The 14,548-nt window shown below is 51.3% G+C and overlaps 1 protein-coding gene across 4 annotated transcripts in view; it reads right to left on the bottom strand.

Moving 5' to 3' along the window:
- DLGAP4 (DLG associated protein 4) overlaps window positions 1–14,548 on the bottom strand; it is a 139,718-nt gene that overhangs the window by 56,373 nt on the left and 68,797 nt on the right. Inside the window, exon 1 of one of the 4 annotated variants that reach the window (XM_038572197.1) lies at window positions 8,830–9,679. The exons of the other annotated variants lie outside the window; for them this stretch is intronic. Coding sequence (XP_038428125.1) covers window positions 8,830–8,860 — 31 coding nt within the window. The 5' untranslated portion in view covers window positions 8,861–9,679. Of the gene's footprint in view, window positions 1–8,829; window positions 9,680–14,548 lie in introns of those variants that run through there. 4 annotated transcript variants of the gene reach the window in all.

Here is a 14,548-nt window from a genome sequence, read left to right as displayed (position 1 = left end):
CATTTCTTCCCTTCATTCCTTACTTCCCCTCATCTGCACCATACTCTGGAAATACCTCATTGGCTGAGGACTGCTGAGTAACACTGGCCAACTCCCTTCCCATCTGGGCTGAATTAGAATAGTCTGGTTCTTAACCAAGGAAATGAATTTGAATCCAGGGGATGCAGGGTGCTTTTTAAAAAAATACACACTTTCGGGATGCAAAAGAAGGCAATTCAAAATACCTAACAAAATTTTAGGTGCACAGACTCTCTGTAACAATTTCACTTGCAGGAATGGCTCCCACAGCTCCACAGGCACACCCGCATACACACAGGTGGGGGGAAGGTGCTTGCTGTGGCACTGCTCACAGCAGCGAGACTAGAAACAACCTAAATGCCCTCCAGGAGAGAGCTGGATGACAACTGGTGGTCCATCCGTCATGGGACTGTCACACAGTCATGGAAAAGGAGGCCATGGACCTGTCTGCGTCAACAGAGACAGACTTGTAAAGAAGACAAAGTACAGAACGGTAGGCTGAAAAAAAAAAAAAAGAACGGTAGGCTGTAGGTAGAGAATATGCCATCGTTTGTGTAATAAAAGGTGATGTTATTAAAAAAAAAAAGGTGATGTTATTGACATAGCTGCCTACATATGAAGAGTATTTCTGGAAGGAAACATCAAGACTGTTCATAGTGATTATCTAGGAGTGGAGGGTGGGAGAGTTAAATTTTTCACTGGGCATTTTTTCTACAAAGTTTGAAATGTTTAACCACATACATGTATTGCTTCAATAGAAATGTAATTTCTACACATAAAAATAACTCCAGCAAAATGCTCTCGGAGAAAGCATTCTCTATGTCTCAGGGATCAAAGTCCCTGGGGCAGGGCCCAGGCATCTGGAGTTTGAAGTTTCCTCAAAAGCTGCTGGTCTACCCTTGTAGAACAGGTGGCCAGCCTCTGAGAGTAGATGGAGGCAGCCTGGACACTCCAGGGCTCTGGGCAGGGGAGAAAACGTCAGAGACGACTTGGGAAAAACTTGGCCTTAAGGCATAGGCAGGATTTGAAGAGGGCTTTGAATGTGGAACAGGTTCAGTTAAGAGTTCCTACAGGGAGCAGTGGGGAAATTTTGCCAGGCTGGTAAGACACGGAAAGAGGAAGGATTGTTTCTCTCAATATGAGATCCTGGCAAGTACCTACCTCTTTTACACTTGGTTCCCACTCATGGGACCTAAGAGGGGGTAGGCCAGAAATCTGAGGATCTGTCTTTATGTCATCTCATTTAGTACTGGAGGAAAGAGAGGGTCCCCAGCTCAGCACATGGCCACAGGGCTCCACACCTGGGCAGAGTGTAAACAAATATTTGGAGGCTAGAGAAAATTCAGGCCAGGATCTTAAGTATAGCAGCCCTCAGGTGACTTCCCTCCCGCCTCCCTCCCCAACACACTACTGAAGGAGCAGAGGGCCTTTTCTTGAGATGCCTTTACTTCACCTTGATAATGATTAAATCATTACTGAAGACCTCTTTTGTCACTTTTGAAGTTCAGTTTGCAGAGACTTGTTGCCTGGACTTGCTTTACCATGATGCTCTAAGCTGAGGGCTCACAAGTTACAACAGTCTAGATCTAAGCCACAGGCCCAAACTACAGGGCTCTGCAGCGGAAAGAGCCCAGTGTGCAAGTCAGGGGTGCTGCGGTAGATCCTGGCTATACCTTAATGATACTGTGAACTTTGGGAGGTAAGTCTCTAAGACTGCTCTGCTTGAACTGTAGTGCCAGGGCCAGCTCATTGCCTGGCACTCAGCAGGCACTTCAGTATTTGTTGAATAAACAAGTAGCTCAGCCAGTGAATTCCAGAGTGACCTTGCTCAAGTCACTTTCTGGAAAATGAGGATGATGTCCATAATAGTCAAACTGTGGAAGGAGCCTCGGTGTCCATCGAAAGATGAATGGAAAGAAGATGTGGTATATGTATACAATGGAATATTACTCAGCCATTAGAAATGACAAATACCTACTATTTGCTTCGACGTGGAGGGACCTGGAGGGTATTATGCTGAGTGAAATAAGTCAATCGGAAAAGGACAAACATTATATGGTCTCATTCATTTGGGGAATATAAAAATTAGTGAAAGGGAATAAAGGGAAAGGAGATAAAATGAGTGAAAATATCAGTGAGGGAGACAAAACACGAGAGACATCTAACTCTGGGAAATGAACCAAAGGGTAGTGGAAGGGGAAGTGGGTGGGGGGTCAGGGTGACTGGGTGATGGGCACTGAGAGGGGCACTTGGCGGGATGAGCATTGGGTGTTATGCTCTATGTTGGCAAATTGAACTCCAATTAAAAAAAAAAGAAAATCAGGATGACAAGCATAGTAATGACTTCCCAGAGTTGTATAAGATCTAATAAGATAAGGAGGATGAAAGTGCTTTGCAAATCAAAAACAGGCTAAGCAAATACTGAGGATTCAGAACCAATGTGTTGAAAACAATATTAAAAAAAAATGAATATATGGGGGCCCCTGGGTGGCTTGGTGATTCAGCGTCTGCCTTTGGCTTAGGTTGTGATCCCTGGGTCCCAGGATTGAGTCCCACATCAGGCTCCCCATAGGGAGCCTGCTTCTCCCTCTGCCTATGTCTCTGCCTCTCTCTCTGTGTCTCTCATGAATAAATACATAAAATCTTTAAAAAATTTTAAAAATGAATATACGTCCGAATGGTCAAATTTATGTGAAAGCATGGGGCAAATGGCCTTACTACACTTAACAGGCCACTCTAGTCCACTGTTACAATGTCTGAATGGTATTTTCTCAGGCTGTCTGTTCGAAAAGAGCACAAAAATCCCTCATTAAAACCTTTGTCTAGATTTTGGTATGAAAAAGATGGGTGCAGTTACAATCATATCTTGCATACACTGGGGTCAGAGAACATCTGCCGAAGTAGACTGGCATATGGATCCTGGGGGTGTTTACTGGATGTAAGGAGAGGGATGGTTGAACAGAGCTCAGAGGCTGTGCCTACCACGCGGCTGCTCTGCTTCATGACCCAAGGCCCAGCCCAAGGGGACATATAAAGGAGAATGATTTGCCAAGCCATCAATTTCTGTCCTTTTTTTTTTTTTAAGCCACCAATTTCTGAGATGTACCCTGGGACCAGCCCTTGCTGCCTCCCATAGAAGCCTCTCAGTAAGCACCAGTTCCCTTTCCCTTCTCTCTGCCCAGTAGATATCCCTGGCTACCACCTGGGAAAGGGAAACTGGGCTCCATCACCTGGCTCTCCAGTGCCAAAAGCATCTTGGGACAAGTCCCTTCCTACCTTTGTGGGTGGCTGATTCCTCTGGATGGGTGAGGGAACACCCTCTCTGGTGGCAGCTAGCTGAGAATCCCAATGGACCCAGTCATGGGTGTGCCCACTTGGACTAGACACAATGACTCTGAATACTGCTCATAGCCTGGTGAATAAAACTGATGATGTGAAAGCCCCTCACTTCCTTGACTCTCCTACCTTGAAGAATTCTAAACTGGCACCCGGTCCTGACTTTCCAGATCTTTGGAAAGTAAGGGCGTGTAGGCTTTAAGGGATGTATCTGTGTGCCCCCAATTCAAGGGGCAAGAAGGCTCAGATTCCTAGGATCCTAATAGTGAGAGAGTTTCCAAGAAGCAGAGCTGAACTGTGGGAAGAGTCAGGATTTGCAGTCAGCCCTGGGTCTAAGCCACATTTTTCTTATCTGTAAAAGGGGGATAGTAAGTCCATTTGCCTCTTGCTTGGTGTAAGGATTTCTGACAGCATCCGTGGAGGCCCTGGCACAGAGCAGGTGTGCAAGCAATTTTCTTAGACTGTATTTCTTCCTCCAAAGTAGTAACATTCGACATCTTTCCCTCTGGCCCATCAAGCCCCTGAATGGGCTCTCCTGAAGGAGCACAACACCCTCTGCTACCCCAACTGTCCTTTCCCACCCCATGGGCTCCACCCAAACCCCACCCTCTTCTTTCATCTGAATGCTTGTGAAGCTTCTCCTGTCCATTTTCATTCATTCCAATTCACCCAGCCTGATACACCTTCTTAGAAAAAAAATATCCTCCAGTTGTGTCACCCATTCTTTTTTTTTTTTTTTTGTGTGTCACCCATTCTAAAACCTTCCATAGCCCCCCAAAGCCTCTGCTTCTCAGCTGATATGAATTCAATGTTGCCCACAACTTCCTGGCCCCTCCCAGATTTTCCATCCAGAGCACTGATGCATCAGCAAAACTAATCTACTCACTGTTTCCCTAAATACATGCTTACCTTCCAGCCTCCGCATCTCTGCCTTTGCACAAACCATTCCCTAGAATGTCAGCCTCACCCTCTGTCTCTGCAAATCCAGCCCCCTTCAAGAGGGCTCTTGTTTCCTCTGGCACACACTCACTTCTTCCTTCTCAAACAATGCTTTTCCTCAGCAGACGCTTAATTACAGACTGTCACACAGTCTCTCATAATTGTAGGCCTTGTCTCCCTTGTTAGACCATAAGTTCCCAGGGGCAGAGGCCTCATCTGTTCTTTCCCATCCTCTCAGAGCTTGGCCCACAGCTGGGGGGCAGGCCTCAGAAAGTGCTTTCCAAGCCCAACTGGCTCCAGGCTGAGCCAAGTCTAGCTCCAAACACTTGGGACCACTTCTCCTGTCCCATGATGAAACTTCACTGACCAAATCACACTTTGCTCTTCCTACTCTCCGCTGGGTGTCCCAGGCCAGTGATACAGAGAAATGGAGACCCAGTAGGCAAGCAGGGCTATGATTCTTGCCCGGCTGTGGCATGGTCTTTGGGATCCTAGGCACGTACTTGTCCTTCCCCTTACCTGGGCCTGCTTCCTCACTGTGAAACAGGAAACAATCATCTTTTAGCTGTAGAATACGAATATTATTTGCTTTTAAGGTAGTCTTGACGAGTGGGTGGGTGAGGAACTAGGACTCAACACAGGTTGAGGGAAACCCGGCAATCTGAGAGGCACTCAGACTGCATACCTCATCAACCTCATTAAATTCCTGTTGACAACTGGATTGCATTCCTGCCCAGGTGTTCAATTCCACAGCTCTACCCTGGCCAGGTCTGACAGTGTCTATTGCCAGGGCTAAGCAAGGAAAGGGTAACTTGCTTCTGGAAACAACCAATCCTGCCCAAAACAAAGATGAGGAGGAGCCAGATTCCTCATGTGTGAAATGAGGAAAGTATTGGTATCTGCGTCACGGGGTTGCTGCAATAATACAGTGAGATAATGCCATAAACCACTTAGCACAAACCCTGACACCTGGTAAATGGCAGTGTAGCATAAAGGTTCCCATTTCTCAAGGGGCCTTCACTACATGAGTTCTCATCCTCATGGCAACCTGTGAGGAAGGGATTTCCATCCCAATAGGTCAGAATAAAATTGAGTTGCAGAAAGTTGATCAATCCAAGATCATGCAGTGGGGACAAGCCAAGCTGGGAAACAATCCCAGGAAACTCTCAGTTCAGCTTTTCCCAGAGTGCACCCCCCAGGTTCTTGGTTTTGGACTCCTCCAGAGGGCTGAACTTGTAAAGTTGATTCCTGCCCCAGACCTGCCAAAGGAGACTCTCTGGGATGGAGCCTAGGAACTTAAACTTTATAAAGATAAGGAACCTACATCTTATATACATTAGGAAACTGAAGTGCAGTGACCACTTTTCATCAAGTGTGGGCCTGGGACAGAATTCATAAGTCTGTTTGACTCTAGAGCAGCAATCAGAGACTTCCTGGAGGAGGTGGCAGCATTTGACAATGTGGGTCTCAAAGGGAAGAGAGGGTACAAAGGGGGAGGGTACAGCACAAATTATGGCTTAGAGTGGGAAGGGGCAGGCAACAGCTGTTCAGGGTAGCTCATGCTCCCAAATCCCCAGGGAGCCACCACTGCAGCCTTTCCCTAAAAGTCCAGGAAGAGACACTTCTGAGCCAATCTGAGCTTTTGGGAGAGGGGCCTGCCATGCTGTTGCCTCCGACAAGCAGGTCTCTGGCCCTCTGGGTGTGTCTGGTTGCTGCTCAGGATGAGAAAGCCAGGGAAGATGTGACTCAGTCTCTGCCCAGCCTCCAGCTAGTCCTGTTGAAGTCTGAGATGAGCTCAGAGGCAATGTCAAGCAAACTCTCCCTGCAGAAGAGATGCCAGACCCAGAGAAGGAGGAGGCCTGAGGGGCAGGCTACCAGGCAGAAACAATAAATTTAGAGCACAGCTATTGGCGAAGAAAAGTCCAGAGGTCTGGGCTCAAGCCCACCCCGATGCTGCCATGCTGCGGGACTCTGAACTGGTCCCTGTGCCTCTCTGGGCCCCCTATTCTTCATCCACCTGTGAAGCAGAGAGAATGCCAGTGCTTCCTCCCAGGACCATGAGCAACAATGGTCAGGAAAGCGCCTGACAGATTACACAATGGCTCATATGGCAAGTGAGAGATTAGAGGATTACTCCTATTATTTATTAGAACAGTCAGGTGCTTTCCTTGTTACCTGAACCTCAACACCAGGGGGTTGGCGGGTGGGGCGGGGCGAGGAGAAGCTGGGTCTCTGTCTTGTTCCCACAAAGAAAAAAGTGATCCAGATATTATTGGGAGATGAAAATTCAGATTTATTAAGTGCCTACTGTATAATAGGTATTTTTTAAAATATATAATCTCAATCTTCACCACAATCCTGTATGTAAACATGATTATCTTGAGTCCCAATGAGGAAACTTGAAGTTCAAAGAAAGTAACTTGCCCAAATTACACAGGGAATGAGCGATGGAGACCAATTCTACTCTCTGTAACAGTTTGCATGAAAGGGAGGAACATGCCTGGTATACAGGCCCAACTAAAGCACTACCTCCTCCTGGAAGCTTTTCTGAACCCTCTGCCCAGACAGGATCTCTCTCCTGCGAAACCCCACAGCATATGATCAGGACACATCCTGTAGCATTCACACATTCTCCCCCTTGTTCTGTGATCAAGCACACTTTTAACAGGTAAGATGAGCTGTAGGTACAAATAGGTAGCCATTGAATTACCTTAGAATCCTCAAATGTCAGAACTGGAAGCACCTAACAGGCCATGCTATCCAACTCACTCATTTTTCAGAGAGAAAAATACAGAGAGAGAGGGATGCTTGTCTGAAGCCACATTGCATCTTAGCACTGCCAGGAATAGAACCTGGCGTTCTGCCTCACAGAATTTCTTTAGGGATTCTATGATTTCAGAATCAGTTTTAGGACAAAGATTATTATTCCCATTTTACAGATAAGGAAGCTGAAACCCAGAGAAGGTGGCCTCCCTGAGAGTGGGAAAGATGTGGGGACCAGCATCCCGATCTCCTGGTTCCAGGCCAAGGGCCAAGTACCAAGCCCCTCTCTCTCCTCAATTGCAAGTCATCCGTGTAGTGTGTCAAGCACAGGACCCAAAGTAATAGGTAAAATGGATGTTGGAAATTGTCATTATACACCAGTGGGCAAGTGACACTAGCCTGACAGTGACCTACCTCCTCAGAGGCAGTGCCATGGAAGAGGACCAAGTCCTTGCTTTACCCTCTGTAGGTCCCTGGCTCTATGGGCCTCATCCATAAGACAAGGGTGCTACAACAGTTGATCTCTTCTCCTGCTCCGAAGTTCTAGGACATCCTAGGCTCCTTGACAGCAGACCTCCAACTGTGTGTGGAGCCTCTCCCGGCTGCTGTCTTTGTCTTTGTTTCCCCACTCTACAGGGAAGCAGGAAAAGCAGCAGAGGCTCACAGCCACAAACTGACTTTTTTCCCAAGTGCCACTGGCCATGCAGGGTCCACCCTCAAACAACAATGGGATGGAACATGGAAAATCCAACTGTCTCCCAGCACAGACATCCAGCTATGCACACCTGCCTATCTTTACAAACTAACAAAGAGAAACCAGGAATTGGCATAGATAAGGGACAGCTTGCTCCCTGCCCCGGTGGAAAGGCAGGTGTATTCCTGAAAAATCAGGTGGTAATGGAGCCAAGGGTAAAGAACTCTGGATGGGGTCCTGGGGCTGGACCCCTGTCCTAGCTCTGCCATCAACTAGCTGTGTACCCTGGGCAAGCTGCTTTCCCTCTGTGGGCTCAGTTTAAAGACACAGTGACACTTCACAAAGCATGCCTACAGACGTTTCATTTGATCTTCATGACAAATGGTGAGATTAGTACAATTATCCCCTTTTTACAAATGGAAAAACTGAGGCTTATGGAGGTTGAGGCTCTCACACAGCTTGAGGCTGGCAGAATGAAGGCCCAGAGTTCTTAGCCCATCAAAGGAAATACTCAAGTGTGTCAGATTAAGAACAACTCCTCTTTCCCCTCATCCTGACTGAGAGTCTCAGCAAGACCAAGGCAGCACAGTCCCTTGTTCACCTGCCCAGTCTGCTGGCCTGCAAAGTTCTGGCCACACACCCTACAGCCCAGCTGCCTAGGCGGCCGCACCCCCCTGCAAAATTTCATTACTCAAGTTGGCAAGAACGCAGCCCCCACCCCCAGCCGGGTCTAAATAAACGCCCAAGTGATATCACATCCTGCCAGCTCCAAAATAGCCCAGGCCTGCCCACAAGCGATCACAAAGTGCCAGGCCATGCAGGACCAAGCGGGCAGGACATCCAGCCCGTGGCACCCTCCACACACTCAAGCAACTAAAGCAGAAGCCTCAGAGCAAGAAGGCCCCCCCACTCCCACCTCTGCCAGACAGGCCTGGCCCCTCCCTCCTTGCCCCTTTGTTGGGAGGGTCCAGAGCCTCCTGCCCCAGCGCCAGCCCTAGCCCCAGCGCCAACCCCATGGAGCCTCGCCGCGGCCAGCCTGCGGGCGGACTCCGGCCAGACCCGGACACCCCACCACTCACATTGCTTCAAGAGCTCCAGACACAAAGCCATGAGGGCCGGAGGGGGGTCAGAGACCCAGAGACCGGCAAAGACAGAAAAGGGGAAAGGGAGAGACAAGGGAGCAGAGAGCAGGGGAGACAGGGGGCAGGGGCAGAGAAAGCAAGGGGGCCAAGAGCCCTGGGGAAAGGAGCAGGCTCAAAAGGGGGCCTTCAGCACAAGAGCCACTCAGTGGTGAGACCACTGAGGCAGATGTGAGGGCTGAGGCAGGGAGAGCAAAGCAGGGGAGCCCGACCCCCAGAAGCGGGGGTGGGGGGGCACGGAGGCCTGAGAGAGAACAAGGAGCGACAGCCACAGAGACAAACCAAGGGAAAGCAGGGAGGGGTGAAGTCTGGGAGCTGGGAGCTTTAGGGGGTCCCGAGGAGAGAGACCCCAAGGGATCTCCGAGGTCCCAGCGCGAATGGGGGGCCCCGCGGGGGAAAACCCCGAGGAAATGAGGGCTAAGAGAGGGGCAAGACCACAGGGATTTGAGGATACAGATGGAAGGGAGGACCCCCCACAGGCTGTGCGGAAGCTCAGAGGGGCGACGTGAGGGAGTGACGGGGTGTTGAAGGCAAGGCCCCCAAAGACGTGGGGGCGCCGTGAGGGGGAGTCCCGAGGGCCCGGGCCGCCCAGAAAAGGAGGCTCTGAGGGATGAGAGGAGCGCTTGGAGGGGGACCCGAGATCGGGGAGCGAGGGAGGGGCTGAGGCACCGCGAGGGCAGAGACAAAGAGACAGCGAGCCGGGGAGAGACAAAGCGGACGGAGCGGGGAGACCAGCCCGAAGGCTGGCAGCCGGACAGAAGGACGGAAGCGCGAGCGGGCGGGGGGACGAACGGACGGACAGACGGGGAGGAGGGCGGGGGCAGGGCCGGGCGGGGGCGGCGCCCGTCTCCTCGCGGGGCCGCGGCTGCTCCGGGCGGCGCTGGGCGGGCCCCAGCCGTCCGGGCTGAGGAGGCGGCGGCGACGGCGTGGACCGGACAGACGGACGGAGTGACGGACGAGGCTGGCGGCAGCTGCGGCCAGCGGCGGGCACTCACCCTCCTCCCTCACGCGGCCCGGCCCGAGGCTCCGGTTTTGTACGCCCGAGGGGCGGGGCCTCCGTGTTAAAGCCCCGCGCCGGCCCCGCCCTGCCCCGCCCCCCGCGTCAGCCGCGCGCGCGCGCCTCCCGGGACTCCCGGGGCGGGCGGGGACGCGCGCAGCCCGCTCGGCACGTGGCCCGGCGCGCGCGCGCGGCTAGGCCGGGTGCGCAGGCGCTCGGCGCGCTCCGCTGCCCACGCCCAGGCCGACCGACCGGGAGAGGGAGCGCGCGCCCACGTCGGCACGCGCATGCCTGAGCCCCGGGGCTCCGCCCCTCGAGCCGCCCCGCCAAACCGGTTCCAGCTGGAAAGGGACGCATGCTCCGTAGCGGGGCGGAGCGGAGCGGGTTCGCACTAGTTCGCCGTGGCGACCCCTCGCTGTCACCGCGGGAAACTGAGGGCCACAACAAGGAACCTGAGCTGGTCTTCTCAACGCTGCAGGGTCAAATTAGGCCTCAATTCTCGCGGCGCCCCCAGGTCCCCATTTCTCTTGTTGAGCCCCCCACTCGTTTCGTCCTGGCCTCCCCTCTCCAGGCTGTCCTTACCGGAGGTCTCCCTTGCAGGCCCCACTGTCCCTGTCCTGCCTTGCTGGGTGATTGAGGCACGCCCCTTGCCTTCTCTGCGCATCTCTTTAATAAACGTAATATGACGAAGGGAATCCTAATAAGTGTTTCTGATACCATTGTAGCGATTTTTGTATAAAAGCATAATAATGACAAAAGAAGATGAGGATTATTGGGCCATTTTGATCCCAGCCACGGTGCTAAGCACTTTCAAAGTATTAACTTAGTCTGTCCTACTCATCGTCACGGTGCTCCACCCGTGCTATTCACGTAGCATTCATCTTTAAATTGACTTAGAAAAATTCGAGAAACTCCTAAGGACGAGCCAGGCTCAGTCTTGCTCGGGCCCAGCCACACGGAACCCTGCTCCAAGGCGCCAGGCATCCTCCGGCTCAGGACTCCTCCCTGCGAGGCATACCTCCACGGCTTCCTCCAAGGCTTTGCTTAAGTATGTTTCTCAACCAGGTCTACCCTATCCTGTTTGTGCTGCAAACACCCTTCCCCTTGCTCTGGGCTATTTTCCAATGAACCATATGCTTATATGTGTTGTTTATCATTCTGTCTGCTTCCCCCACCCCAACAGAATGTCCTTTCCATGAAAGCGGGGGTGGGTGGGTGGGGTGTTCTGTTTTGATCACTGTTGTGTCCCTGGTGAGCACGGCCTGGCCCACTGTAGGTGATCAATAAACATCTATCTAGTGAAAGAGCAGCCTGATTGCAAGGCTCATGTTCTTAACCACTACTTAGTGGGAGCTCCCTGGTTCCATCTAAGCATCTTTGTCTCTCCTCCTTTGGAGTGACCTCTTTACCCCTAAGGGTGTAAGAAATGCCTCTAGTTCAAGAAACTCAATCCTGGCTTCATAACCTGCCCATCAATCTTTAAGCCCAGTCACTATTTCCCCCAGAAGGCTCAATGGATCTGCCAAAAAAACAGGATTTAGAAGGGTAATGATTTGTGCACTGAGCTCACAGTAGGCACTCGATTAACCAGGAATGTTCTGGACCAAGGTTTGGTAGAGCCCTTGGAGGAAGCCTTCCTTCTGCTAAGCGCCTTCTGTGCAGAGGTACGGCAACAGGGAATTCTGACCCCTCTTCACTCACTCCAGGAAGGCCTCCTGGATCCTCTCATTACTCTCTGACTTTATGGCCCCTGCTCAGGCCTCACTGCTTTGCCTGGATCTCCAATCCATCCTGGCCAGCTTGCCACATAATTTTCCCTAAAACTCTTGTAACCATGTCACGCCTCTACCAGGATTCCGGATGGCTCCCCTGCCCATGGGATAATGGGAAACTCAAGGCTTAGGAGTCAGGGAGACCCAGATGGGAAACAGCAACTTGACCTACTAACTGGGTGACCTTGATCTGACACTCACCTTCTCTAGGCTGTAGTTTCTTTGAAAGAGTTCTGTACAAGAGTATATGCATATGTACAAAAGGTTAAACTGGGATAACTCAGGAATATCAGATATGTGTAAATATTGTGACCATGCTGATATCACCAGTCAATGGTGGCCCACTTCTCTACTTAACTAAGTCTCAGTCCTGGGCTGCAGGGATCAGAAATGACATAGGAGTGAAGTCTATTTGCAATCTCTGGACATGATGGTCTTTGAGGTTCCTCTCCGTCCTGACACTCTGGTAACTGAAGTGTTTGATATGACAGGAGCTGTAGGGTAATAATCAGAGATTGTGGAAGGCTAGGCCTGGGGGAGGGTTTTGGGGGGGACAAGGCTGACCAAACGGTTGACTGCTTATTGGAATTTTGTCAGCCTCCCTTCCTTTGTGGAGGAGGGAGTGTATCAGAGGAGAAACTGGGAACATTGTGAGGGAGAGTGCAGAGAACAAAGAAGGGATTCAGAAGGTGACTTGGACAGGAGGTATTTGGACAGGGAAGGGGGTCTCCAAATTCAAGCTTCACAACACTGATGGAGAATGTGAGGCATAGGTAGGGGCAGAACCCACCCGGAGTGAGACAGGAGAGAGGAAACTAGATCTCAGGGCTCCTGAGCAAGGAACAAGGGTGTATCCCAAGCAGGGAATCTATCCTCACTTAGCCTAGAGCTTCAAGCACTGGCACAGGGAGTGCGCCCAAGTGTGTGTAACCTGGTGTGTGTGTATATGCATGTGTAAACACACACACGGAAACGTGCTGATGCAGAGGGCACAGCTGGCAGGAGCTGCGGGGCAGGGGTGGGGGAGTGCCACCCAGGGCCCCTGGGTGAGGCCATAGCCTCCCTTATGGTTCAGAGGGCGTGGGAGAGACACAGAAGGGGAGGCTAGGGAGGGAGGATGTATAGAAACGGGGAGGGGAGGAAGTGGGGGGGCATATAGGGGAGAACAGGGTTAGGGGCCACAAAGGGAAGGCAGAGAAGGTGGGCAGGGGAAGCTGGTGGGAAGGAGGGCAGGGGAAGCTGGGAGAAAGGGAGGCAGGAGAGGAGAATGAGTGCTAATGGGAGCTGGGCAAGGAAGAGAGGGGAGGGAGTGGGAGGCAGTCTTCTTTGTTCTTTCTTCTTTTCTTTCCCAGAGGGTGAGAGGAGGTAGGGTGGGGCTGACTGTGGGGTGATGGCATCCCTGTGGCCCCTTCTGGCTGGGTCCTTTGGCTGGGAGGGGCACATATATAGAGCCAGGCTGCTGCTTCCCCACCACCCTAGCTGGAGCGGACCCAGCCTGCCAGTCACCTGCCAGAGCTATTTCTGGAATGTGGAATCTGGGTCAGAAAGGGGGAGGGAGAGAGAGAGGAGTGGTGGCAGCGAGACTGGCAGCAGGGAAGCTGGTGAGCTCAAAGTGGGTGGGTGGGCAGCTCTATGCTCTGCCCACAGCTGCTCCTGGGGGGGGGAGGGCTCCCCTTCCAGGCTCTCACTGCCTCAGTTACCACTCCTCGCCCACATCCACCTACCTGCCTGCCAGAGTACATCCCGTGCCCATGTGAGAGGGACAAAGAGCTCTGATGCCCCTCAGCAATGGGTGGTGGTGGTACTCAGAACAGCCCTAGGCGAGTGTGTCTACAAGGGGCCTGGACTTCTTTCTCACTTCCTGGAGACAGAGCAGAGGAGAGGAGGCCACCTTCTGAGCAGGGGTGATCCTTGTGGGCAAATAGTGGCTGAAATAGGGTGGGTCTGTGTGTTGGTGTCGGTGTGGGTCTATATGGAGGGAGGTGATTGTGGGCAGAATTGCCATGTACGGATGTGCAAATTTTATACTGATTAAAGGTGCCACATATAAGGCGGGTACTGTTTACAACATAGACATAATTGAATTACATACTAATCATGACAAATTTGTGGCAGATGGCAGTAAAAGACCTTATTCAAATAAAAATTACACATCATGACAATTTTTCAACAGATGGCAATTAAGTGTCTTGAGGGGGGAGTGCCCTTTTCTAACCCTGCGCAAAGGAACCGTATGGACCAGCTGCAGCACTGGGCACAGATTTGGAAATCTGGTGGCCCTGATTTTCCCTGTGAGGCAGGTGGGTTTACCTGCTGAGCATGAAGGGATCGGAGGGTGGAGGAGAGATGAGCAAGTATGTAGTGGTCCCTGTGGAGATCTGAGGGAGAGCTGATCTGGGAAGTGTCAGGGGTGAAATTTTTTGGTGGCTCTAATCTGCTAGAGGCATGATTTCCTCCTGGGTGTGGAGGTGGCATGAGTCTTGAAAGAAACACACATGTATGTGACTGTGATGCAGGTGTATGTAGAGATTAGGCATAAATGTGCACATGTGAGACTATCAGTGTACATGTATTTTTATAACTTTTCATGTCATACAGAGGGGTCTTGAGGATAGGTGTATTGATTGTTTTTTAAACTTTTTATTTATTTGAGAGAGAGCGAGAGAGAATGCACATGCACCAGCATGGGGATGGGTAGAAGAGGAGGGAGAGAATCTTAAGCAGACTCTGTGCTGAGTGCAAAGCCTCACACAGGGCTCAGTCTCATAACCCTGATATCACAACCCGAGCTAAGACAAAGAGTTAAATGCTTAATGAATTGAGCCACGCAGGTACCCTGGAGAAGTGTATTTTCTATATGAGAGGAACATGAATAAATGCGGTCAATAGA

This window comes from Canis lupus, chromosome 24 (genome assembly GCF_011100685.1).
Source record: "Canis lupus familiaris isolate Mischka breed German Shepherd chromosome 24, alternate assembly UU_Cfam_GSD_1.0, whole genome shotgun sequence".
Taxonomy (NCBI): domain Eukaryota; kingdom Metazoa; phylum Chordata; class Mammalia; order Carnivora; family Canidae; genus Canis; species Canis lupus.
This window is presented reverse-complemented; position numbering and strand designations above follow the sequence as displayed.